This window comes from Dermochelys coriacea, chromosome 10 (genome assembly GCF_009764565.3).
Source record: "Dermochelys coriacea isolate rDerCor1 chromosome 10, rDerCor1.pri.v4, whole genome shotgun sequence".
NCBI classification, from domain to species: Eukaryota; Metazoa; Chordata; order Testudines; family Dermochelyidae; genus Dermochelys; species Dermochelys coriacea.
Genome location: NC_050077.1, coordinates 45,550,115 through 45,575,058, shown reverse-complemented (window position 1 = coordinate 45,575,058; position 24,944 = coordinate 45,550,115). Strand labels below are relative to the sequence as shown.

Below are 24,944 nucleotides of genomic sequence, written 5' to 3'. Positions count from 1 at the left end.
CCACAGAGTCTGACACACTGATTTGGAACAAGCCCTTTTACTGCAAAACTTTGCAGCTTTTGAGGACACCAGTTCCTGCGGCCCTGCTCATCCATCACAGGCACACTCCCTTCTCTCAGGAGAAGACCCCTTCTCATGTTCTTCCCGTACTGCCTGCAGCTCTCTTTTAAAGGCCTTCATCGCCCATAGGACCCCCAGCTCTAGCCTTCCCCTACAGAACATGAGCCTCACCCCTGGGACCATTGCACCTGGTCCACAAGCCATGGCACCACTCCCTGGAGCTGGCACGTGAAGTGTGTGGTTTATATGATCTATCTGCAACATGTTCAGTTTCTTCCACTGGATGTTCAGTGCCAGCACAAGCCCAGTCGTGGTGCACAGGCTTGACCATCATCACAGCAAGTGCTTATGTGCGGCCATGTATGGTTTATGGGTGTACTAGAGGATTGCAGCAGTGGTGGTAATGTCCAAATTGTCTAGTGCAGACAAGCCTCTAGAGCCAGGTCTTGGAATGGTCTTATACCTCCAAGGAGCTGTATCAGTTCATCCTGCACTCTGCAGCAGAGATCTTGCAAGGATAAGGCCATTCATGAGCTAAACTACTAGCACATGGTAGCCAAAGGAAGCGGCTTTCCCACTGATGTCACAGCGATCTAAGATTATACGAGCAGGAACAAGACAGCAGGATCATGGAGCTGCGCAGGAAGAAAGCCTGCCATTTTCCACAGCCCTGCTTTGTGGACGGATTAGCTCCAGAGCCAGACGTGTTTGTTGCCAGGAGCAGCAACAGAATCTTAGCACCCATGGCTGATCTGAAAGAGAAGGGGGTAGTTTGTGGGCAATACCCACTCACCCGCAGCACAGCCATGACAATCTCTACAAGCTGCCACAAGGATAGGCCAATGCAAAAGAGCAATTAACATAGAAAAATGCCCACAGCCACAGACATATTGATGCCCACACACTGACAATGACAACAGGTACCACTAGGCCAATGTACAAACTGCAGGCCTGCGTAGAGGGAGAACAAGGCCCCATCACCCCACCCGGCATTGCAGGGACAGGAGCAGGACAGCTCCAGCTTTTCTGCCATACCCTGGGACAGATTCTATACTTATTAACTCTTATATATGGACATTGTCTCCCTTGCTACAACTGATGTAATTATAGAGAAATCAATTTATACATCAGCTGCTGGGACCAGCTCAACACAGGGTGAGCCTGCACAGAGCACCCCCGGCCAATTGGGCAGCTTAGAGAGCCAGTCCGTCTGCCCTGCTCAGATGGGAGCTACAGGAAGAATGGAGAGCGCAGGGCCTGACACCCAAACACTGCAAGCCAAAGCCACCACAAGTTGGCATACCTTGTTACCAATTAACCAAGCTCATCCATGGGAGGAGCAGAGACCAGAGCAGCACAGCACCCACGTGGTACCGTCAGCAGCAGAGCCCACTTAGCTCCAGACCTCAACTGCAGCCATTTTCAGAGAACAGCTCTCCCGTATCACAGGCTCTGGTGCATTCAGGTATGCAGTTCATTGCTGTTGAGGATTGATGGGGAGCCAGGAGCTCAAGCCATCTTCAGCCTGCTCACAAAGGGGGAAGCAAAGAGTTGCATCCTCTTCTCATTGACAAAACACAAACTACGTCCCCTGGCTTCCTCAGCTTGCCGCAAAGTACACCAAACCTTGACTGTCAGAAACAATCCTACACAGGACCAGTGGATGGTAAGATGCTCTTCCCTCATCTCAAACACTCATGACTCAAAGCTGTGGACTGGGGATCTGGAGAGGCCCATCTCCCAGAGGCTAAGAAAGTGCTTTACTGTACAGTCCATTTTAAAGAGGCCAGAACCGGGTTCCACCCCTGGCCCAGGGAGTCATTTCATGGCCCAACGTATATTACTGGCAAGCAGCTTGCCCAAGATACAGCCTACGTTTTGCTGTTCCAAGTTCCATCCCATTACAACTCACCAGAACCTAGTGCAGCACACACACAGCAAGTCCTATTCATTCTAGAGGACACTGGAAGCAACTGCCTCCATCTCCTGCTGCTGAAGGGGAACAGTCCCACTACAGCCTACTCCTGGCAAAGCATTAGGGGCAGAACGTGTACAGAGCATCGCTCCACTGAAATGGGGAGCAGACATGGGGCTGCATAGGCCACCTGTTCTCCACAGCAGTGTCCCTCCACCCCTCTTGGCTAGCAACTCGTCCGCCTCTTACCTTCTCTGCTTTGACCTTTTTTGGCTGCCGGCACTCACTTTCCCCATCCTCCATCTCCGATTTAACTCCCAAAGGATTGAGCGCAGCTCCCGTGTCAATAGCTATACTCCCGAGCTGCTCGGCTGCAGCAGGTTCTGGCCCTTGGCCTGCATCATACTGTCCCACCCTCACAGCCAGGGCGAGAGGCTGGAGCACGCTGGGCTCCTTCTCTGAAGGAGCCCCCATACCCTCACTCCTTTCCTTCTTGCTCTTGGATGAGCTGCCCTCCTTCTCCTTTTTGGAGCTGGCCACATTGCGAGATGCCTTGGCTGACTTCTCAGTGCCCTTTGGGATGACAGCAGCCATCAGGCCGCCCGAACTGGCGCCATCCCCAGAGCGTCCCTGAACCTCCTTCTTGCCGCTGGCCCCATCGCTGGGAGCAAACAGAGAGGTTCCTGGGGCCGACTTGCCACTGTCCTTGCCACTCTTGCTCCTTTTGGATTTGGACTTGCCCTCCTTGCCCTGAGGGCCTGGCACCGGAGTCACAAACTTGATGTTATCAGGCAGCGTGGCCACGGCGTTGGGTGCCGGCAGCCCCACCTCTTTGGAGCCTGACATTTCCAATTTCTGCTGGTCCTTCTCCAAGTCAGCGTCCAGGTCAATGATGAGGTTCCCTACTCCAATGTCCCACTCATCCCCACTGTCGTACGTCTCAACAGGGTTTGCGTCCACTCCTTTCCCTCCGGAAGCTCCGCTGCTCAAGGACATCTTAGAGTTCACAGCCCACCTCAAAGTTCTAGGCTCTTCCCTGCCTCCACGCCTTCTGGATCCCAGACAGCAGCTGCAGCTATGTCCTCAGGCCTCCAGTGGTCAGGGTCTGCCCAGGTGACGGCATCATCATCGCTGAAAGGGAGAGCAAGAACAGGTGTTATACAGAGCGACACGGGGAAGCCTGTTTGAGTGATCTTCCTAGAACAGGCATGTGCACCTTCACCACTACAGGGGCCCAACAGGTACCTGTGCACCACCACAGATGCATGGATCCTGAACTCCCCACAACCTCTCTCTCTCTCTCTCACACACAAACACAACCAGACACATGGAGCCTCAACTTCACACACACACACACACACACACACGCACACGCTGTCTCTCACTCACACACACCACCACAGAGCCTGAACCCCCCCACACACACTGTCTCTCTCTCACTCACACACACCCCACTACCACCAGTCACGCAAAGTCTGAACCCCCCCGCCAGACACACACAGTGTCACATGCACACCACAGACACGGAGCCTGAACTCACCCCCTCCCATCTCTCTCTCTCTCTCTCTCTCTCTCTCACACACACACGCGCAGTCTCACACAACACATGCCCCACCACAGACACAGGAAGCCTGAATTTGCTCCCCCCGCACACACGCTGTCACACACACACACACACACACACCACCCAGACACAGGGAGCTGAACTCGCCCTCACACATGCTAGCTCTCTCTCTTACACACACACACACACACACACAAAATGACAGACGCAAGGGCCTGTGCTCTATTACCAGCCCATGGGAGCCCATAGGCACAGCTGCTCTCACCTTCCTTGTTTCACCCCAAAGAAACACTCACACGAACATACACAATTTCAGACACTGAAGTTGACCAGAGCCCCCTGCCTGGGTGGGGAACAATCTGCAATACCCCTTCCCTCTAGCCCCCACCACAGACACTGCCTGGGAAAAGTGACTTGCTACATGAAACTCACCAGCCTGCCCTCTGGCTGACACAGCCCCATCATGCCTTCCTGCTGGCCCCTTGCAGGGTCCCAATGCGGGGCTCCTCAAAAGAGGCCCTAGCACCCTGGCAGTCCCTGTGGCAGCCACCATCTGGCACCGCTCCCTCAATCGATACAGGCCCTGGCAGATCACAGATCTCAGCTTCAACAAGACATTACTCACTCGCTCCCTGCTTGCCACTTCCCTCTGAATTACTGAGCACTCCCTGCACGCAGCCCAGGGATGGAGGCAGACCCTTCCCCTCTGTGCCCACCAAGGCCAGGGGTGGGGTTTAGGGGCCTTGATCAGAGCAGTGCGCCCCACACACACTGCGCAGCATGAGACCAGAGTCACCTACCAGGAAAGTTTAGTGCGCTGGTGGGAATCCGACATCTAGCCTCAGAATGAGCACAGTGTTAAAGCCAGGTGAGAGCCAGCGAGATCAGCGAGAGGGCAAACAGCAGGGATTAGCTTTCTGTCCCCAGAGCTCACCTCCAATCTTCAGTGACAGATCACAACTTGTCAGCTCACTTTAGAGCTCCCACACTCGAAAGCCACAACACAATACCCAGCACAACTGACTGATCAGGAGAGACCCAAGGCCGGAAGGGGAGTGGGGGCTTCCAGGTCAGGACTGAAGGGCCTTGGCAGAACTGCAGCAGAGGTGGGGGAGCTCAGGGCTGGAATGGCAGGGGGATTGCAGGTCAGGACTGAGGGGCATGGGAAGTGCTGCACAGGAACCCAGGGCTGAAATCAGATCTGAAGGGTGCTGGAAGCACTGCATGCAGGAAGCTGTCACTGTACACGCCCACGCTCTGCTGCCCCCCCCAGTCAGACCTAGCATTTTCTCTCTCATCTCTAGAACGCCCTAAAGCCAGGGCAGACACTCAGACCTCTGCACTGCACATTTCCCTGGAAGCAATTGTGTAGCATGGGGAGAAGAAGCCCCAGAGTTACTCATGGAAAGTAGCTAGTGGCAACTGCATTACCAGACATAATTAACACATGAAACAGCATTCTTCCCAGCAGCCAGGTTCTCAGCCCCAGCAAACCCCACTCCAGGCTCTCCTGAGAAACCCTTGGCTGCCCCTCTCAATGCGGCTCCTCTCAAGTGCCATTGTCCTTCTCCTCCTCCTCCTGCTGAGCACACGGCCCACAGATCCACGGTATTACTTCTGAGCAACACTCCAAAAGCAGGTGACTTAAAAAAATACATTCTCTTTTAAACCGCAGCAGGCAGGAGCCTGGAAAGTGGCTTTGTGGTGCGTTTTCAGAGACACAAACACTGTAAAAATGCCAAGGATTCTTTCATTAGATGGGCTGCAGCAGCCAGATCATTTTCCATCTGCTCCCCACAGCATCCCTGGCTCTGTACACCTAATAATCCACTCTCTGACAGGTCATTACAGAGATTTTTAACCCCAGGAGCCAGGGGCTAACACGCGAGCTGGAAATGAAAAGCACTGACCTCTTATTTCAATGGCAGAGAAAGTGCAGAATCAGGAGAACGCTGCATGCAGCATTGGAGTCACTAACAGCTTTCAAAAGCCGCCATGTGTGTTCCTCCCTCCCTCTTCCCTTGCCCCAGCGCCCCCACCCGCTCCAGTAATCCACTTCCCAGCTTGGAGCGTGCACAACAGTCAGCATCCTCAGCTCTAATCCACCAGCTGCTCAGGTCTACCTGCCTCTCTAGAGCCACTTTCCGGGTCCATCCCTGCCAGATAGTGCCATTTGTGCTTTGTTCCTCCAGCTGAGATCACAAACAGGCTGCTCCCTGCACAGATCAGCTTGCAGGAGGGACGGAAATGTGCAATGATCAATTCACCTCACTCCCCGCAGCCTCCCTCCAAAACAAGGAGAACCTCTTCACATCCAAAACAGCACAAAACCTCCCTGCCAGCCCCCAGCCCCAGCTCCTGGCCGCCACGTGCAGAGAATCAATCGCCTTTGTACTGCCAGCCCTTAGCAATTTCTTTGTCCAGATGCACAAGGCCAATAATGAGTTTGACTGCCCAAGCTGTTCGGCCACAAAGGCCCCTCGTGGGGGTGGGATCAGCCCAAGGAGTGGGGGCACGGTATCACACAAGGGCACTTCAGAGATAACAAATACAGTAACAGACCTTTGCCCAAAAGCCTCCATTCCTCCCACATGCAGACCGCACATGCAGAGCAAGGTTTTGCTGGGTAATGATGGCTATGGGACACTATTGGTGAAATACAGACCAGCCTTCCCAACGGGGGGCCCAAAATTTACCCTACACCAATGGCCTCTTAAACAGTCTGTCTGGACTCCAAGGGATAGCACCTGATTCAAGTCCAACAGACCACATAGTAGCTGTCCCCCCCTTCTTTTGATACTAAGGTGCAGCCTGTAAAAACTACTAGTCCCAGCATGCAACACTCCATGTTGATGCAAGGGTAAGGCCACGTAACCAAGAGAAAGCATTGCATGCTGGGATCTATAGTTCACATGGCCATGTTACAATAAGGACAAAGCACACACAATTCCATAGCTTGCACTTTGCTCTTGACCACTATGATGGGATCAGAGAGCTTCCTGCCTGATTCATTTCTATGCGCTCTCAACTGTATTTTTAAAGGAAAAACAGATGAGATGGAACAGGGCTCTGGCCTAGACCTGAGCAAAGAGGCCCAGCATCCATAAATAGTCCTCGAACTCCGACCCCACCAAACAGAAAAGGGGTCCTGAAGGTCCACTAAGTCCCCAGAGAAAGCAGCTAGAGGGATGAAGAAAGGTTTGGAAAGTAAGAGATATGGAGAAAAGGTTTGGAAAGTAAGAGCCTGTAAAGGAGATGCAAGAGGAGACAGGGGATTAGAGTGCGCCATGGAGAGGACAAGCAGGGACAGGCTGAAACTGCAGCAGGGAATATCGCGGAGGCAGAGTAGGAAAAGCAAAGCAACTCCAAGTGTTATCCAGGCAAGGGCCCCGCTGAAAGGGAGATGGAGACACCTCCCTCACTCGAGAAAATCTCCCTCAGCAGCCATCAGCAGGGATGTTTTAGAGCCACTGCGGGTCAGAGGGTGAGGCCAGCAACTAGACAACCTACTTCCACCCCAGGGGAGCAATTCAGCCTCAGATCCCTTTATGCTATCCTGCACCACCATCTCTTACATACACAGAATGACTTGACAGCTAAACTAAAGCAGCCCTCTTCATCTCAGCACGATCATTCAGTACTAATCACCCCCCAATTTCTACCCTTCAGGTTCCAACTTAACCTTAGCCATCAGATGGTAAGCGATTTGGTCCCACCCCAACAGAGCAACCCACAGACGAAGAGCTGCCAGCTCACTGATGTGGCTTCCAAGCCTAAGAAGAGTATCACAGATTCAGCGCAGAGCTGGAATGAACACACATGCAGCCCCCAAAGGGTCAGGCGCTCAGTGAGACTTACAGCAGCCAAGCAACTAGGAGCCACAGGCGATTTTTCTATGGCAGCCTGCAAAAGCTGATGAGCTGGTGCCCAGCAGGGGCAGGTCTGCCCACATGAAAATGCTCTTTTTCCAAGCTACACTATCCAACTCACACCGTGCCCTCTGCCTCACGCATGCAACCCAAGGGACACCGTGAGATTGTACTAAGTGTAACTGAAGGCAGGACTTCTCCCGCAGCACAGAGAAAGAAGAGAAAACCCCTGTAAACAAGACAAAGTGGAGAATTTCAGGGGGCGCTGATCATGTCCACCCCTCATACTGTGCTGGCTGACAACTGAACCAGAGGACATAGGGAATTTCCAGCACACACATCAGGAGACACTAACACACACTCTGAGGCAGAGCAAGCAATGCATGCCGGGACCTGTACTGATCACAGGCTGCACCTCCATACCCAGGAAGACTCTCATTATACTTGATTCACTGATGCCCATTATGCACAGCTCTCTGGTTCCTGGCAAGTTTCCCCCACTGGGTACCATCAGAAACTCTGCCTCCTCTGGGAGAAGGATAAGAGACATAAGGAAATCACAGAACAACAGAGAACAGAGAAGAGGTTTATGCAGTTACATCTAGTCTTCCCCTCACCTCCTCCCATTGCAGGCTTGATCCCTACACAACAGAAAAGGCATGCGGTCACCTGTGAGGCTGGAAACCTGCCAACAAGGCATTTTAAGAGAGGGCCTGAAGCAGAGGTTCTTCAGGGAGACAGTTATCCAACGGGGGAATGCTGCACACCACAGTACCAGACATGAATAATTCAGCTCCATTTGGTGCTGGAACCTCCACAATCCACATCTATGCACTGGGAAGGAGCCAATGCATTAGAGACAAACCGGAAAGTTCACTTTCTGAGCTAACAGCCACTGGCAAACACACCTAGAGAAAGCTATTCAAACAGATAGAGAGCACTTCAAACACACCAGCACCAGGCGGAGACCTAGGAAACCACATTAGCCAGGGCTCTTTGTGCTGGAACATACCCCAGCGGATCCTCTGCAAATCCAAGGAGCCTGCATTCCTTCTGAGCTGTTGTAGTGGAGCAAGAGGCAGAAAAGCCTAAACAGGGAATGATTTAACGCCCAAGGGTGACAAAAACCAGGAGCAAGCTATTCCGCTGGCAGCAAATCAGCCAGCCCACACATAAAGAGACTGTCTCCTACCCATGTGCTCGAATCTGCAGCGCTCCGGGATTAGCCTCTGGTGGCTTCCAGACATGACTGACTGCAATTTTCACCCTGATTAACTTTCAGGAATGCTCGCAACAAGGAACAGCAAAGACGACGGGAAATCTCTTGTGCGAGGTGTTTCCTCTGGCCAGACGGCTGCCACTCTACAGCAGACTAAAGTGGAGGAGGGTTTCAAATAACTGCTCGCCCTCACTGGGCCCAGTCCAAGACAGCAAACACACCCATCTGCTCCAGAGCAGCCCCCAACGATAGGAGTGGGAGGCAATCCCAGCCCCGGTTGGAGGGAGGAATGGAATCAGAAGAGCAAAATCTCAGTCAGAACAAAGTAGGAACTGCTGCTCTCTGCACAGAACAACTACCCACCCCATCCAGCCCCACGGGTGCCCAGTTTTCCAAGCAGGACAATGCAGAAATGTGACAGGATGCTGTACTGCAGGCCCTTTCTCCCGCCATCTAGGGCTGGCAGCCAGCCTACAGCTTTCCCCATATGCTGCCTCCACACAAGATCCTTTTTTGTTTCCTTTTACGACTAAAGAAACTCAAGAGGGAACTCGCCTTCCCTTCCAGAGCTGCAGTGCTAGCTCTCTGCTCTCGACTCCTAACGCTACCTCTGTAATCCCCCAGCCTGGCTTGTTTGGGTTGGATTTTTTTTTTAAAGTAACTCCCAGGTCGTTTTTGTAGATTTTTTTATGATGTTCTTTTCTCCCCACCCCCTCTCTCCAGCGATGAAAAAAATGTTGAACAAGAGCCAGCTGGCACGCACAAGAGGAGACTGAGAAATCTGCACAAAGGAGCTTCCTCACTCACTTGCTGCTTTCAGATCAAGAACAGTGCAGGGGAGGGAGTTCTGCTCTCCCCCACACATCAGTCTGGCTGGTGCAGACAAAGAAGATTTACCATGACACCCCTGCAAGCTGCCACCCAACTAGGATAGGTTTCCTATATCGCATTCACACAGTGGGAGTTCAAGATGTTCCAAAACACGCTGAAGTCCAGGTTTCAAAACACGCTGTTAACTCTGGAATTAAGCACGATTTGAAGGGGAAGCTAACATATCACTTGCTTTTTCTCATGATGCAAAAGTCCAGGGGCCACCAAAATTTGCCCAACCAAGGGCCACGCTGGCAGTCTGCCAGGAGCAAGAAGGCTGAACCCACTTTGAATAAAATGGAGCCACCCTTCTCTTTTAATATGGAGGTTCACCTCCATGAAAACTACAGCTCCCAGCATGCAATGCAGCCGGATCCTTTGGCAAGAAGTACAACAATGCATGCTAGGACCTGTCTTTTCCATAGGCTGCACCTTTGTATTAGAAGAGGAATCTGACCTTGGATGGCATTTGGATCATAAACCATTCTTGGGTCTGCTTTGTAACACTGGGAGATCCTGGAATGAAAGGCACTACAGAAGTGCAGAATATGGCATTGTCGTCTCTCTCCACCTCTGGTTATAAGCAGGCCTTTGACAAGGAGCAGCAGATAACTGGAAGCAATTGGAGGTATGGGGGAAGATAAAGACCAGCACAGTCATTCTGAGAAGTCCTTGTCTGCATATGGACCACTAGGCTGCTTTGGGGAGGAAACCACAGCCAAGTCCACACTGATGTCAGCTGGAAGTTTTAACTTACAGCTCTCCTGAACATCAACTAGTGTTTTACATATACAAACAAAAAAATTAATGCAACTTTCAGCTGAGAAATTCAGCACTGAGTCAGAAAATACAGAGTTAAGGTTAAAAACTCAACCTTGAGTTTGCCTCCCAGGCTTATAACTTTGAACTTATAACTTATAACCAGGCTTATAACTTTGAGCTTTATAACTTATAGCCTTTCCTGACAGCCACGTTCAATTACATCCATACAAAGAGGAATTTCCTATTAAACACCAAATACAGTAACATAGAGTCTATACATCCTTCAGACCTGGCCTGATTTCAGAACCAGTCTGGTCTAAGCTTCAAAAAAAGCTTAGTCAGATTATTTAGAGACTAACAAATGTATTAGAGCATAAGCTTTCGTGAGCTACAGCTCACTTCATCGGATGCACGAAAGCTTATGCTCTAATAAATTTGTTAGTCTCTAAGGTGCCACAAGTACTCCTTTTCTTTTTGCGAATACAGATTAACACGGCTGCTACTCCGAAACCTGTCAGATTATTTAAAAACTCTATGCTTGTTTTTATTACTTTATTTAACGCCAATGTCAAATAGACATTGGGGAGAGAGACTTTCTTGCTTAAAGATTGCAACACACATCCCAACCCCCCCCCATCCCTTCAATTGAGGTCCAAGAACTCCCAATACATAACCCCCAAGAAATCCTCCAGCAAAACAAAGGAAGACCAGAATTGACATTGCTGATATTTCTGAGGTAAGAACTAAAGCAGGAGTTAAAAACCCACACATATACCCTACCCCTTCAGGCCTTCTTTATATATTATGAAGTCACAAAAACTAGCACAAAAACTTTTCTTTTAACCCTCAGCAGGTCACTCCATGTTGCCTTTAACCGCAGTTCATGGCAAAAAATTTCCTTTTTTTTAAACAAACAAAAAAAAAGTTGCTACTGGGACTTATAGCTCTTTAGATTTGCAATTATTGGCTTTGATTTCACCTAAGCCCTGGAATTTTTGACCAAAGCCTACTGTGTACGGAACAAAATACACCTCTCAAGCCTTATCTGGCAATCTGTGTGGCAGAAGACCAGAGTTTTGAATCTCACATGTATTTAACACCTAGCTAAATTTCTTTTAACTACTTGGCACTAACTAATTTCATTCTCCAGCAGAATTTATGCTAATATTGACACAACTGAGCAAGAATCATCCTCATACATGATATTTAGATTTAATCAATTTTACAGCAGATGTTCCAATTAAGCAGGCATCAAATATTGTATTAATTATATTATATACTTTATATCTATACAGCACCACCTCAGTAGCCTGGAGGATGAGAGCCAAACAGTATAAAGAACAACATCACTGGGGCAAACATCTGCTCTTAATAAAAGCATCATAAGCTCCATCTATTTAAAATATCATGTCTGAAAAGTGTTAGTCTTTAAGGTGCCACCGGACTCCTCGTTGTTTATATGCAACACGGATTACCTATCGGAGAACAAAGGGTTGAGCCAACCTGGCTAGATTTGACCCTATGGCTCCAAAGAAGTGGAAGGAGAATATTTCAAATCCTGCATTCAGGAGGCCACTATGCTACACCCTCCAGGAGAGCCTCAAAACTCCATCTCTACTCTCGGGAACGTCTCATTTTTTTTCTAAAGCAGGTTTTAGCTGAAAGAAGTGCTCCTTCCATTCACTGCCCCCTCTCACCTCTTCCCAAAATTCCCTACTCCCCTTGTAGTTCTAGTGAAGGCAGCAAAGCAAGGAGGCAGCACTTTTGCTCATTGCTCCTCCAAGCTGCAGATATGGCTAAGGGCATCTCTCTAGCACTGTCCATTTCCAAAATGCTGTTCAAACTCTAACTGCTTACTGCCCGCAGACCGCCATGCACTGGTAAATACCATCATGAGTTTACAGCTAGGAAGACAGGCAGGCACAGAGGTTAAGTGACATGCACTCTGTCACATTGCAAGCCAGCGTCAAAACCAGAACAGAAGTCTCTCGACTGCTGGGGTCATGCCTAACCCAACCCAGAGTGCCTCTAAAGCAACCCCGAACTGCATGCAGCTCACTGGCCCTAGTGTCAGGGGAGACAGAAGAGATGGTCAACCCCTCACCTTGTGCAATGCAGGGTGGGATTTGGGGGAACCTCACGCTGGATGCTGCTGCAACACTGACCCTCTCCACTAACGCTGGCTCACTAGTACCCATGGCAAGACAACTGGTCCTTTCCTGTTGCAATTTGACCTGTGTTTCCAGTGTATAGATTCCCCAAGCCAACAGACACCTAGTGTCAGCTTAGCATTAAACAAGAGGGCCAAGGGTATGCCTGCAACCAAAGTCAGCAGGTACTGTATTAATGGCTCCCTTTTACAGTGGGAGAGCCACACAGGCTAACCAGCAGTGTGAGCTAGAGGTGGATCCAGCAGACCTAGTATACAGGAGAGCTGTGATCTAACCCCATTCTGACAGTCACTAGTCTGTCACCCTGGAAAAGTCACTTCCCTTCTCTGGCCTCGGTTTTCCTGCCTGTCAAACAGAGATGAGTGATAGCTCTCAACCTCAGGGCATGGCTACACTGGAACCTTCAAAGTGTTGTTGCAGCAGTGCTTTGAGGTGCGAGTGTAGTCACGCACGAGTGCTGGGAGAGAGCTCTCCCAGTGCTCCTGGTAACCCTCCATGAGGGGATTAGCTCCCAGCACTCGGAGCCTGTTTACACTCGCACTTTAAAGCGTTCTGACTTGCTGCGCCCAGGGGGGTGATTTTTCCACACCCTTGAGCTAGCAAGTTAGAGTGCTATAAAATGTAAGTGTAGCCAAGCCCTCAGAGGGAGCTGTAAGGATTACTGAAGCCAGTCAGGAGCAGATGATCATAGACTGCAGGTGACCATACTTCTAGACAACATGGCCTCTGGCAGGGCACTGTCTCCTCATATGGGAGAAATTTTACACTGGCCTCAATGTCCTACAGTGGATTTTGCCAGACTTTTAAAGTCCCTGCCAGTTTATCATGGTAAAGCACTTTAAGAGCAGCCCTGAGGTTCAAAGAGTCAAAGCTGCAATTAAGCTAAAACACAAACTTCCTCTGCCCCCTCCCTCGCCCAACCTCCTGCAATGCCTCTAGGCCTTAGCTCAAACAAAGAAACCCCCACAGAGAAGCCCAATGACCATGGGTGAAGAGGTTTTCAGAGTGCAGGACTACTGAGCCAGTTTCCTTCCCACAGGGCTTGGTTCTTAAATCCAACACTCAACCCATGCTATGAACTTTTACCATGGCTGTACTCTAAATAGTGTGTCTGCACCACCTGATGGCTAACACCTTGTGAGTCATCATGGCAACCCTAGCCAGAGGCCTAGGCTTCTATATGGACATTTAGCTGTAACTCTGTTTTTCCATGTAGACCAGTGTCCTCTTGCCATGCCTGTCCTCTGTACCTCATTTGGCTGGTCCTCCTTTCTAACTATAAGAACCAGGAAAATGCCCCCAAGTGCATTGCCCACATGCTGCCCTGTGTGCCCGCCTTCTGAGCACTCTATCCCCACACAAGCACAATGGGGCAGCCCAGAGGTTCTCAACCTTTTTCTTTCTGAGCTCCCCCAACCCTAACATGCTATAAAAATTCCATGGCTCACCTGTGCCACAACAACTGGTTTTCTGCACATCCAATAGATTAAAAGCCAGGCTCAGTGCTAGGGGGTAGCAAACAGGGCAACTGCCCGGGACCCATGCTACCGGGGGCTCCGCGAAGCTAAGTTGCTCAGGCTTTGGCTTTCTCCTTGCAAGGCAGGGCTCAGGCTTCAGCTTTCTACCCTGGGCCCCAGCGAGATTAGAGAGGCTATGACTTTTCAGCTTGGAAAAGAGGAGACTAAGGGGGGATATGATAGAGGTATCTAAAATCATGAGTGGTTTGGAGAAAGTGAATAAGGAAAAGAGCTAGGGGCCACCAAATGAAATTAATGGGCAGCAGGTTTAAAACAAATAAAAGGAAGTTCTTCTTCACTCAGTGCACAGTCAACCTGTGGAACTCCTTGCCTGAGGAGGTTGTGAAGGCCAGGACTATAACAGGGTTTAAAAGAGAACTGGATAAATTCATGGAGGTTAAGTCCATTAATGGCTATTAGCCAGGACGAGTAAGAAATGGTGTCCCTAGCCTCTGTTTGTCAGAGGGTGGAGATGGATGGCAGGACAGAGATCACTTGATCATTACCTGTTAGGTTCGCTCCCTCTGGGGAACCTGGCATTGGCCACTATCGGTAGACAGGATACTGGGCTGGATGGACCTTTGGTCTGACCCAGTATGGCAGTTCTTATGTTCTTAACGCCAGCCCTGCTCTCTGGTTTATTTTGACGGACTCCTTGAAAGCTGCTCACAGCAAGGGAGCCCCAGACTCCTGGTTGAGAACCACTGGGATAGCCCCCGGGGTAATTTGTGTGCGTGCCCTCCAGGCACTCTATCCTCTGCCCAACCACAATGGGATGGATGGCTGCCCAGGTTTTCCGAACACACACTGATACAAGCAGAGTTAGATAGTGTCGTAGGTGCAGACACACACACAGCAGATTTTGTGCCATCACTGCTGTATGTGAACACAAACTAGACAATAAGAAAAGGAGTACTTGTGGCACCTTAGAGACTAACAAATTTATGTGAGCTACAGCTCACTTCATCGGATGCATTTGGTGGAAAACTAGACAATGTTAACTTGTAACCTGTTACGGTGACTGACTCTATACTAGAAAAATTAGTACCCATATTACAGTAACTGCCAGCAATAGTGCAGATGCACTAATGTAAACAGGGTTCAGGCATTGTACTATGGTGTCATGAAAACTTGCTCGCTAAGCTGTCTGTAACATATTTTTAGCTCAAATGCCCTCTACATGGTTACAACGCCACTGTTAAGAGCTGCATTATGGACTCAGCCTGAACGACACCTAAAAAACAAGCCCCAAATTTGGGCAAACTCACTCAACTGGCACCGGGCAGTTGTGTATCAGTGAAGTTTTTGATAGGCACATATGGGACAAGGCTCGCTTTTCATTCTCTCTCACACAGACAAAATGTCTGTTAGAGAAACTGAACTGGTGTAACTGCATTGATTTAAAATCAATCTAGTTGCACTGTTTGAAAGAGTCACAACCAATGAGAAAGGGAAGTGTGATAAATGGGATCAGAGGGGATCCCCAGAATCCCAAGCAAGTAGATTGGGGAAACCAAGCTCCAGAGAGATAATAAAAGACCACATGAAGTCAGTGGGCACCAGTGACAGTGCTGAAGCTGGCAATGTTCTGGGAGAAAGAGCTCTCAGTTTTTCCCTGCTCATCTAATGACATCAATCTATGAATCTATCTATGAATCAAGACATCTGGACAAACAAATACCATAATTTAAGGATTCACATACTTTACAGTTCAACTTTGCCCTGGCTGGTATTGGAGCAGGGAGGGGACGAACTGGGTGTAACTGAATTTTTCCACCTTTAATTTATGGGATTCTTCAAGCAAATAGCAAGATTACCATGAAAAAACAGCCTTGTCAACTCCAGTCGCCTTAGCAAGATCTAGGGCTTGCTTCAAGCTGGCTGTGCTCTGAGATTCCAGTTCAGCTCCTGCTGCCTGAGGGAGAGGAGGGGGAAGGAAGACAGAAGGGGTGGGGGAAATGGATCTGGGGAGTGATTATAATAGCTGCAGTAATTAGAGTGTTTCCAAGTGGCTACTGGAGTTGTTCCCCAAGCAGATGACTCCAAAGGGGGTGGGGGAAGGGAGGGCCCAGGATAAAGAAAGCATGCCTCAGCGAGCACCACATTCAGGGAGAAAGCAGCTTGGGGTCAGCACTGGCACTTGCACCACCACACTGACTGGCGGGAAGGGAAACATGACAGGGGAAGTTTATTTCTAACTTCAAAAACTCATCACCAAATTCAGGGAAAATAACTGGACTGATCAAAATGAGTCATGTGACCGGCAAAGTAATGGCTTCCAGCCACAAATCTGCTTTGACTCCCAACATCAGGGAGACAAGTAGCACAGGCCAGGTACAGTGCAGCACAAAGAGCACCAGACTGCCCTGGGAGTGACCTCTCCACGGCCCTGGTGGCCTACCCCTCACCATAGGTCACAGGATTGCCTGTCTGCCTGTCTTGCTCCCAGGCCTTTCAATCTAGCAGATAGGCAGAATTCTAGGCCTCCTTAGGGAGACCACAAATGTATGGCACTGGCAGCCTCAAATGCTTTAGTAGAAGAGGAAAACGTCTCCGATTCCAAAAATGAAGGGGCTGCCACTTCATCTATTAATGCCCTTAATTCCCCTCATTCAATAACCAATTAGTGCACCTTGGCTAAAGCTAGCAAGGGCTTTACCTGCAGGAGTAGAATGTATATTACTTGCACTCATGATCTCTCTTGTTGTCAAGCGTCAGCCCAGGAGCAGTTTGGGAGAGGCCAATCAGACTGCAAGGCAAGGTCTACGGACAGGAAGTCCAGGGAATACTAGACGACAAAACCCCTTCAGCGATTTTTTTAGGGAGGGATAATAAATAGGTGTATTTTATAGATTAATAAAGCACATTTGACTTTTCATGATATACATCAGAACCTGGCTAATTCACACTAACGACCCATTAAAAGTTGCACAATTTTGTGAATTAGCAAGTACGTAAAGGAATACAATAAAAAGCAAGGATAATGCATCGAAATAGTCTTTGCTCATTTATTTAGTTAGCTGTAGTTCCACTTTAATTACTCGTGGTGATACTGCAAATACTAGGAAAGGTTCTATGTTAGGTTTTGCAAAAATAATGAAATCTTGCTAAGAAGAAATTTCACTACAGCGTTTGTTACTAAATCTTTGGGGAGAAACCAACAATTCTTGTGCAGATTAGCAAAATGCTACTCTACAGCAGTATTCACAGTAGCACTATGTAATGGCCCATTTTCATTCATTTGAAAGTTTGCAAAGGACTGTTCTTGTAAGACTAAAACGGCCTATTCTTTTAGTCTCATCAGAGAAATAAGATTCTGAGATAGTTTTGCATAAAATCCTTCCATACTCTTAAATTACCCAAGAGGAAAATATCTCATTTTTAAAAACATAAAAGATAAACACATTACACACACTCACGCTACACAGGTGGTCAGTTTTCAATAAGAACCACATCACTGTATGCACACAAAGACCAAATAACTAAATTACAAAGTTAGAGGTGACAAAAGCACTGTATAAAATGTATTAAAGTTTCCAGCCACGTAACAGCACAGGTGTATTGTCCCAGATAGAAGTAATGTACACCACTGGCTGTATTTAAAATCTGATGTTGCAAAATCATTCCACGTCTCTGCTGTGCTGTGGGCAGGGAAGGCACGAAGAGTCCTTTGTGTTTTTTTTCCCAAAATAAAAAAAGGAAATAAAATGCAAAAAACTTAGCAATTTAAAACACAAAACAACTTAGCAATTTAAAACACAGGCAGGAACCTTGACTCATCCACAAATACTATTTTCAAGTATTGCTTAGACTTGGGTGCAGAACATAATATACAGTACATGCATGCAGCTAAGTTAACTTTGCTTTTGGCAACTGAACTTTCTGGCTCCTTTGTGTTCAGATCCGAAACCTTAACGCTGTTTTAGGTTTTTGCAATGTGTACTCCTTTCTAGACATGCAAGCAGCATGATACTTAGATATCTACATTAAATGTGCATAAACATATCAGTAAAACAGGAAGGCCATACATTACAACAGTGGCCTGGTGGTAAAGGAAAAAGAGTGGGAGTCAGGGCTCCTGATCCTACATGTATCTGTGGGAATAAGAAGAGAGCAGCAGAGGGAAACTTGGTTGCATTTGTAATAACAAGCTCTTAGGGGCACTAAACATAGGAGTGGAGGAATGGATCAAAGGTTAGGAAAACATCAGTCCGTAACTTCCAGTGAATCCCCGAAGAGATGCCTGAAATCTCCCCTTGACCTGGGAGTTCCCATGTAATCTACAAATTTATAAAGGAAACACTGATCAGCCAAACTAGGGACAACAGCCACACAAAGATTTTCTGTGTAAGGATTTCAGCCAAATACCCTCCACTGCAGCCAAGCATTCACCTTGCTCTGCCCCAGGCCTCCGGCACCACCGCTCTGCAGGTCAGCCAAAGCGGGTGCTCTGTGTGTACAAGCAACTGCTCCCAGCAAAACCCTCACCAGCTTGCCTCACCTCCTTTTGTCACTGAACAGGCATGTGATCTGCACAGTGTAAACATGTGCCCACAATTTTCTCTGGGCAGGGCTGTTTCTAATGCCAGATAATCCAACCACAATGAGGACAGGGGCATAAAAGCCTTAAAGGAAGCAACTGTGCACACACTCCATGTGTTGCATCCCAGAAACAGTGCACCTGGAACCATAAATAACATCTTATTTACATAACACTCAGTAGCAGAGGGACAAAGAGACTTAATACAGTGTATTTAATATTCCTATTACACTAGTGCCCAGAGTCGCCAATCAGCATCAGAGACCCATTGTGCTAGGTACTGTGCAAACACACAATGAGACATAGTCCCTGCCCTGAAGAATTTACAGAAATCCTGGCTCAAGTCTGCCAAAGTGCAAGGTCAAAAGAGACAAAAATTGGCTTTGCTCTGTCTGGTTCCCTGGTTAACATTTGCTCAGAAGCACAGTGGGCAACCCAAAGCCAATGAACACCGGGTGTATCACAGTTACACACACCAACTGAACCCAAAACACACAACTGCAGCCCTCATATCACCCCAGGAGACCTGTTTCCACTCTACATGTAGGGACAGAATCCCATTCTTAGCCATCACACCTGTATCACTCACCAATGAGTAACACAACGTATGGCTCCGCACCAGCCCAACAACAGAGCTCAGTTATTGCAGGGTTGCCCATAAGTAAGTACTTGCTTAGTGGTAGGTTTTCAGGAGGGAGGGGGTATTAAAAGGGAAAAGAGCACTGCAGCATATAGAGAATTTGGTCAAAAGTACCTTGGACACTGAAAGCATATTCTTGGGCAAACTGGCCAAATTAAATTTGACCTATCTCAACAGAGTAACATTAAAATTTCCAGTGTCCTGGTTGGACAGCATACTCCAATATGTTGCTATCACCCCTCACCCTGAAGAGAGATGCGCATAGAGAGAATAAATCAGATTCTTAATGAACACTGGCCCTTACCTCTCAAAGTTCATTTATTGCATTCACTTTGTTTCCTCTTTGGGGGCTCTCACACAGTGGGATTTCTTAGGCTAGATTACTGGCTGTTTCTACTTCACTACTAGGTATTTCTGCCTAGTCTTTCATAAAAAACAAATTTTTAGGTAGATTAATGATTGAAGAGCAATAAATACATCAAAGACAGAGTGGGTTTCTCCCCGGAGCCAGGAAGTATAGGAAAATGAGTACATCACACACATCCAATATTCAGGCTGGGAAGCCTGAGGGGACCTGCTACCCTGTGATCCCACTAGAGGAGTGGTCCTTTTGCTATATTCACATCTGCTGCCGCCCTTGTCTGGGACATTAATCCACACTGCAGCACAGGCCCCATCTCGTGACACCGCCTGCAAAGAGCAGTGTTTATTTCCTAAATGAATGGAAGAGCAATACGAAGGCGCACATGTGTAAGATAGACATGTTTATGCGTGCTCACATATATAGCATGTAAGACTAAATAAGGAGCAGATCAAATAACAGTCACATAAAGATGTGTATCCAAGATGCAAACAAACAACAGAAAGTATCCAGCTTGGGATATTCCCGATGTGTCCTGGCTAAACTCCAGTTCAAGTCATTACAGCCTGCCTGCTGATTTCCTCTGGTGGTTTTAACTGATGCAGCATTCTTGTCCTAAACTGTTGGAAAGCAATGTTGTGCAATCCTAAACAGCTGTCGTTTTCCACCCCAGAGGTGGTAGTATTTCAAGGGTGTACATGGGTCACTTCCCACATCTTATACCCAACCACAGAGATTTTGGGAGGCAAATGAATGTCTGAGTATGGAAGAGAGGAGAAAATGGTGAAGCATTACTTTTACAAAAATGCTCTCATTCCGAAGCAGGTAACATTTTGCTTTTAAATCACACTACAAGAAAGCTAATCAATAAATAAGCGGATTGGATTTTCCAAGTACTGTGAGCCAACAAAGAGCTTGAACCATTCAGCAAAACCCTGTGCCAGAGTCAGTATACAGAGCATGGAAACAGGTTTACATAAATTCATCCAGACAGGCAAGATTATGGAAGGGAATCTCCTATTCCCCACAGTGCTCTGTTCCCATTGCAGGGCTGGCCACACTATGGCCAGCTGTGCAGAGCAGATGATTCAGCACAGACACTGGCATCCTTACTCTTGGGGGGGGGGGGGGAGCATGCCCATGAGATGTTCATTGTCCCTTGCAAAAAAATTGTGTACAATCTCTCAACCCGTGGCAATGGCCTGCCTGGTACAGGGACAAAATGGCCTGCTGGGAGACTCCCCAGACTGAGCAGAGCCAAGTCTCAAAGACAAGACTTGAACCCGTGACCTTCGATGTGTATACAATGGGCAGGCGAGAGAGCCTGGCTTTATCTCAGAAGCAGCAGTTCTCACCCCTCTGCTTCACTCAGATAAAATCAGACCAATTACTGTGGGCACCCAGCACAGCCAGTTTGTTCCTCACCACAGCCCAACCTGGTGTCACCCAGAGACATGTGCCATTTCTCCTGCAATCAAGGAATGAAAATAACCCCCACTTGGGAGCCGGCCCCAGAGCAGCTGAAATAAACCCTGCATGGGCTACATTCCAATCCCAACTCTTCCTCCAGCCAGGAACCCTGCTCCTTTCGGGGCCCTGCCCCATTCCAGAAAAAGAGAGAAGACAACTGAAGTCAAACAGATTCACCCTCTCAGTCCAATTCTAGGCACCTACCACTCACAGCGTTCCCCTGCCCACTTCCAGATGGAGGCCATGCAGGACAAGCGATCCTGTGGCCCAGCACGTTCTTGGAGTGGGCTTCAGAACAACAGCACCAGGGCTCCAAGGATAGTTACTAGCACTTCTCTGAACAGCCTAGCAGTGACAGCAGAGGATCAAGGACCGCGATAAATATGCCTTTAATTAAGGGTAGTTAAGGTGATCTAAAGTGCCTTGCCTAAGATTGTGACCCATAGATGCCACTGCCTCTGGCGCCGATGAAAAACAGTGTTCGGAGAGGTTTCAGAGTAGCAACCGTGTTAGTCTGTATCCGCAAAAAGAAAAGGAGTACTTGTGGCACCTTAGAGACTAATAAATTTGTTTGAGCATAAGTTTTTGTGAGCTACAGCTCACTTCATCAGATGCATTCAGTGGAAAATACAGTGGGGAGATTTATGGAAAGATTTCTTCCCACATTGACTGTTTGCATTTCAGTGAAGAGTCTCTTGGAGGATTTAATTCTCTGTGATCTGTGCTGAGAAAATCCCCCAGGAGGGCTCTGTCCTTTTACCCTCTACAAGCCCAACACTGGGGACCTGAAACTGCTGTGGGCTGCTGCCTGTCTCTTTCTCACACACCCCTACAACACACAAACGGGTCAGATGTTCTTCCTCCTCATCAGGCACAAGCCCAGGGGGAAAAGAAGGAAATCAGTCATCAGAAAACACAGTGATCGAACCCAAATTGCAAATAAAGGAAATGGAGAAAGCCGCGGAGGCTAGGAAGGAGCCTGCCAGAGACAGCCTGGCATAGGACACCACAAACCTCCCCAAGGGACACTTCACTTGTTTCCCCAAGTTCTTAATTCCTGTCAGCGTAAGGAGAGGGGTGAAGAACATGGGTGAGGAAGGGAACACTAACCCCGCTGGGGCCTGAGTGTTGTGATTTGAGATCACTCTCCCAAACAACCTGCCACTTGTGTCTGCCCTTCGCCCCCCTCCCTTCCCAGTTCCCCTAAGCCACCTGCTCCAGCCCCCCTCCAGCCCAAGTGACCACATGCCTAACACTTGGTGCTGAACACCCCATGCCCCATATCCAGCCAGGACATAGCACCCAGCCTCTAGCTACAGATCTGTCCTTGTGCCTCCTCCCTGTCTGCCCTGGTCCTGCCCCCACACCTTTCCCCACCTTAGCACTAACCCTGCGCCTCTGTGACCCCTCAGACCCTATCACCCCATTACATCCGCAGCACAGCGCACCCCTGTGATCCCGCAGGCCCCGCTGCCCCCAGCCCAGCCACCAGCACGCTGAGCCCTGCAAGCAACAACAGACACAAGGGGAGAAGGGGTCCTAAGCCCCTCTGCCCCCCACCGCTCCCAAGGGGGCATACTCCGGGGGGGGGGGAGAAGGACCCACCACCCCGCGCCGACTCACGGGGGGAGGGGGGTCACGCTCCGGGCGCCCCCCCCCGCGCCGACTCACGGGGGGAGGGGGGTCACGCTCCGGGCGCCCCCCCCCCGCGCCGACTCACGGGGGGAGGGGGTCACGCTCCGGGCGCCCCCCCCCCGCGCCGACTCACGGGGGGAGGGGGTCACGCTCCGGGCGCCCCCCCCCGCGCCGACTCACGGGGGGAGGGGGGTCACGCTCCGGGCGCCCCCCCCCCGCGCCGACTCACGGGGGGAGGGGGGTCACGCTCCGGGCGCCCCCCCCCCGCGCCGACTCACGGGGGGAGGGGGGTCACGCTCCGGGCGCCCCCCCCCCCCGCCGCCCCCCGGGGGGCGGGGGGTCACGCTCCGGGCGCCCCCCCCGCGCCGACTCACGGGGGGAGGGGGGTCACGCTCCGGGCGCCCCCCCCGCGCCGACTCACGGGGGGAGGGGGTCACGCTCCGGGCGCCCCCCCCCCGCGCCGACTCACGGGGGGAGGGGGTCACGCTCCGGGCGCCCCCCCCCCGCGCCGACTCACGGGGGGAGGGGGGGTCACGCTCCGGGCGCCCCCCCCCCGCGCCGACTCACGGGGGGAGGGGGTCACGCTCCGGGCGCCCCCCCCCCCGCGCCGACTCACGGGGGGAGGGGGTCACGCTCCGGGCGCCCCCCCCCGCGCCGACTCACGGGGGGAGGGGGTCACGCTCCGGGCGCCCCGCCAGGCCCCGCGGCCGATCCCGGACTCACCCGGCTCCGGTCCCGTCCCGGGCGCTCCCCTAAGTCTCCTCCATGGAGCCGCCGGGCTCCCAGCGCCGCCGGCTACGGGCCCGGGGCCGCCGCCATCCCGCCGCGCCGCGCTCAGTGCAGGCCGCTCCGCGCCTCCGGCCGGGGTCTCTCAGCGGCCGCCGCGCTCCGGGCTCGGCTCAGCGCGCACGGGGCGGGGGACCCGGAGCGCGGAGCCCGGATCCGGAGCCGCCGTGACTCACTGAGCCGGGCGGAGAGAAAACCCGGCGCGCGGGCTGCCCGCGCGGACAGACCGCCCGAGGCGCGGGCTCCAGCCCTAGGGCGCAGGCGGGGAGCACGGAGGCAGGGTAGGACGAGGCGCCCCAGAGGGGCAAACCCAGAACACTGACCCAGACTGGGAGCCGCCCCAGAGCTCGGGATCCCACAGGACAGGGAAACCCAGAGCACATGGAGCCAAATCCTCGGAGACCGGCGGAGGGACGAACCCGCTGACAAGCAGGAACCTCAGCAGGAAGTTGCATCCGATGAAGTGAGCTGTAGCTCACGAAAGCTTATGCTCTAATAAATGTGTTCGTCTCTAAGGTGCCCCAAGTCCTCCTTTTCTTTTTGCGAATACAGACTAACACGGCTGCTGCTCTGAAACAACTCAGCAGGAAGGGCACCAGAGAGTCCACACAGACATGGGGGACACCGCTGCTGAGCTGGAAAGGGAAATCCAGACCGGGGCGTAGCCGCCTGTGGGCTGGCCCATGCACTGAGCATCCAGGCCCACCCAAATCTGAGCAGCCTGTAGAGCTGCCACAGCAGCCAGGCTGGAGTGTCAGTCGGACACTGAAATCCAGGATGGGAGCTATGCACCCACCCTTCAGAAAACTATGCTCTGGCAGCTCTGCCTTGCCATCTTGTGAGACACCCTGTGCACGAGCCCAGCTTGGCAGGTGAAGCCCTGTGTCTGGGGGCACCAGGGCTAGGAAGAGGGCATAGCATCAGGGGAAAAGCTAAGCTAGCACAGTCTGGCATTGCCCATCCATCCAAAAGTCGTGGCCCAACCAAATTTCCACTCCTAGCTACACCACTGATTCGGACCAAGCCAAGAAAACTATGACAGGGTGGAAAGGCTGGGGTCTGGTGGAAAAGGCAAGCCGAGAGACCCGCATTCAAGTCCCAATTTAGCCTCACAGTTCTTGTGTGATCTGCAGCAAGTTACTTAGGGCAGGTCTATACTAGCGCTTACTTCAATATAACTTAAGTCAATCAGGAGTGTGGAAAAGCCACCACCCTGAGTTACATAAATTACACCAACCTAAGTGCCTGTGTGGACAGTGCTATAACGGCTGCAGAGCATCAGAGCTACTCAGGGAGGTGAAGTAATCATGCCTACAGGAGAGCTCTCTCTCTCCCGTTGCCATACAGCATCTGCATTAGCAGCACCGCTGTAACGATTCTAGTGTAGACCTATCCTTAATCTACACTTAATCTAAATAACAAGAAGTTCTCTGAAGGAAATCAGCATCTCCAGTCCATTAGAATTAGTTGAGGGACTCAACAAAGCAGAGGATACAGAAGAGCTAGTGGATCTTATTTGGACTTCCAAAAAGCTTCCAATGGAGTTCCTCAGAAGAGGCTATTAA

The 24,944-nt window shown here is 50.4% G+C and overlaps 1 protein-coding gene across 9 annotated transcripts in view; it reads right to left on the bottom strand.

Moving 5' to 3' along the window:
• Positions 1-23,726, bottom strand: part of ZNF609 (zinc finger protein 609) — a 125,437-nt gene extending 101,711 nt beyond the window's left edge. For 3 of the 9 annotated variants that reach the window (XM_038419751.2, XM_038419763.2, XM_038419760.2), the window contains exons 1-2: positions 23,317-23,483; positions 2,225-3,106 (exon numbers count right to left, since the gene is read on the bottom strand). In XM_038419751.2, the coding sequence (XP_038275679.1) occupies positions 2,225-2,971 (747 nt within the window). In that variant the 5' untranslated portion in view covers positions 2,972-3,106; positions 23,317-23,483. Of the gene's footprint in view, positions 1-2,224; positions 3,107-3,971; positions 4,093-5,449; positions 5,469-8,600; positions 8,940-22,518; positions 22,521-23,256; positions 23,484-23,702 lie in introns of those variants that run through there. The other 6 variants (XM_043494248.1, XM_038419752.2, XM_038419761.2 and 3 more) reach the window with 6 other exon arrangements.
• Positions 23,727-24,944: the final 1,218 nt, after the last annotated feature.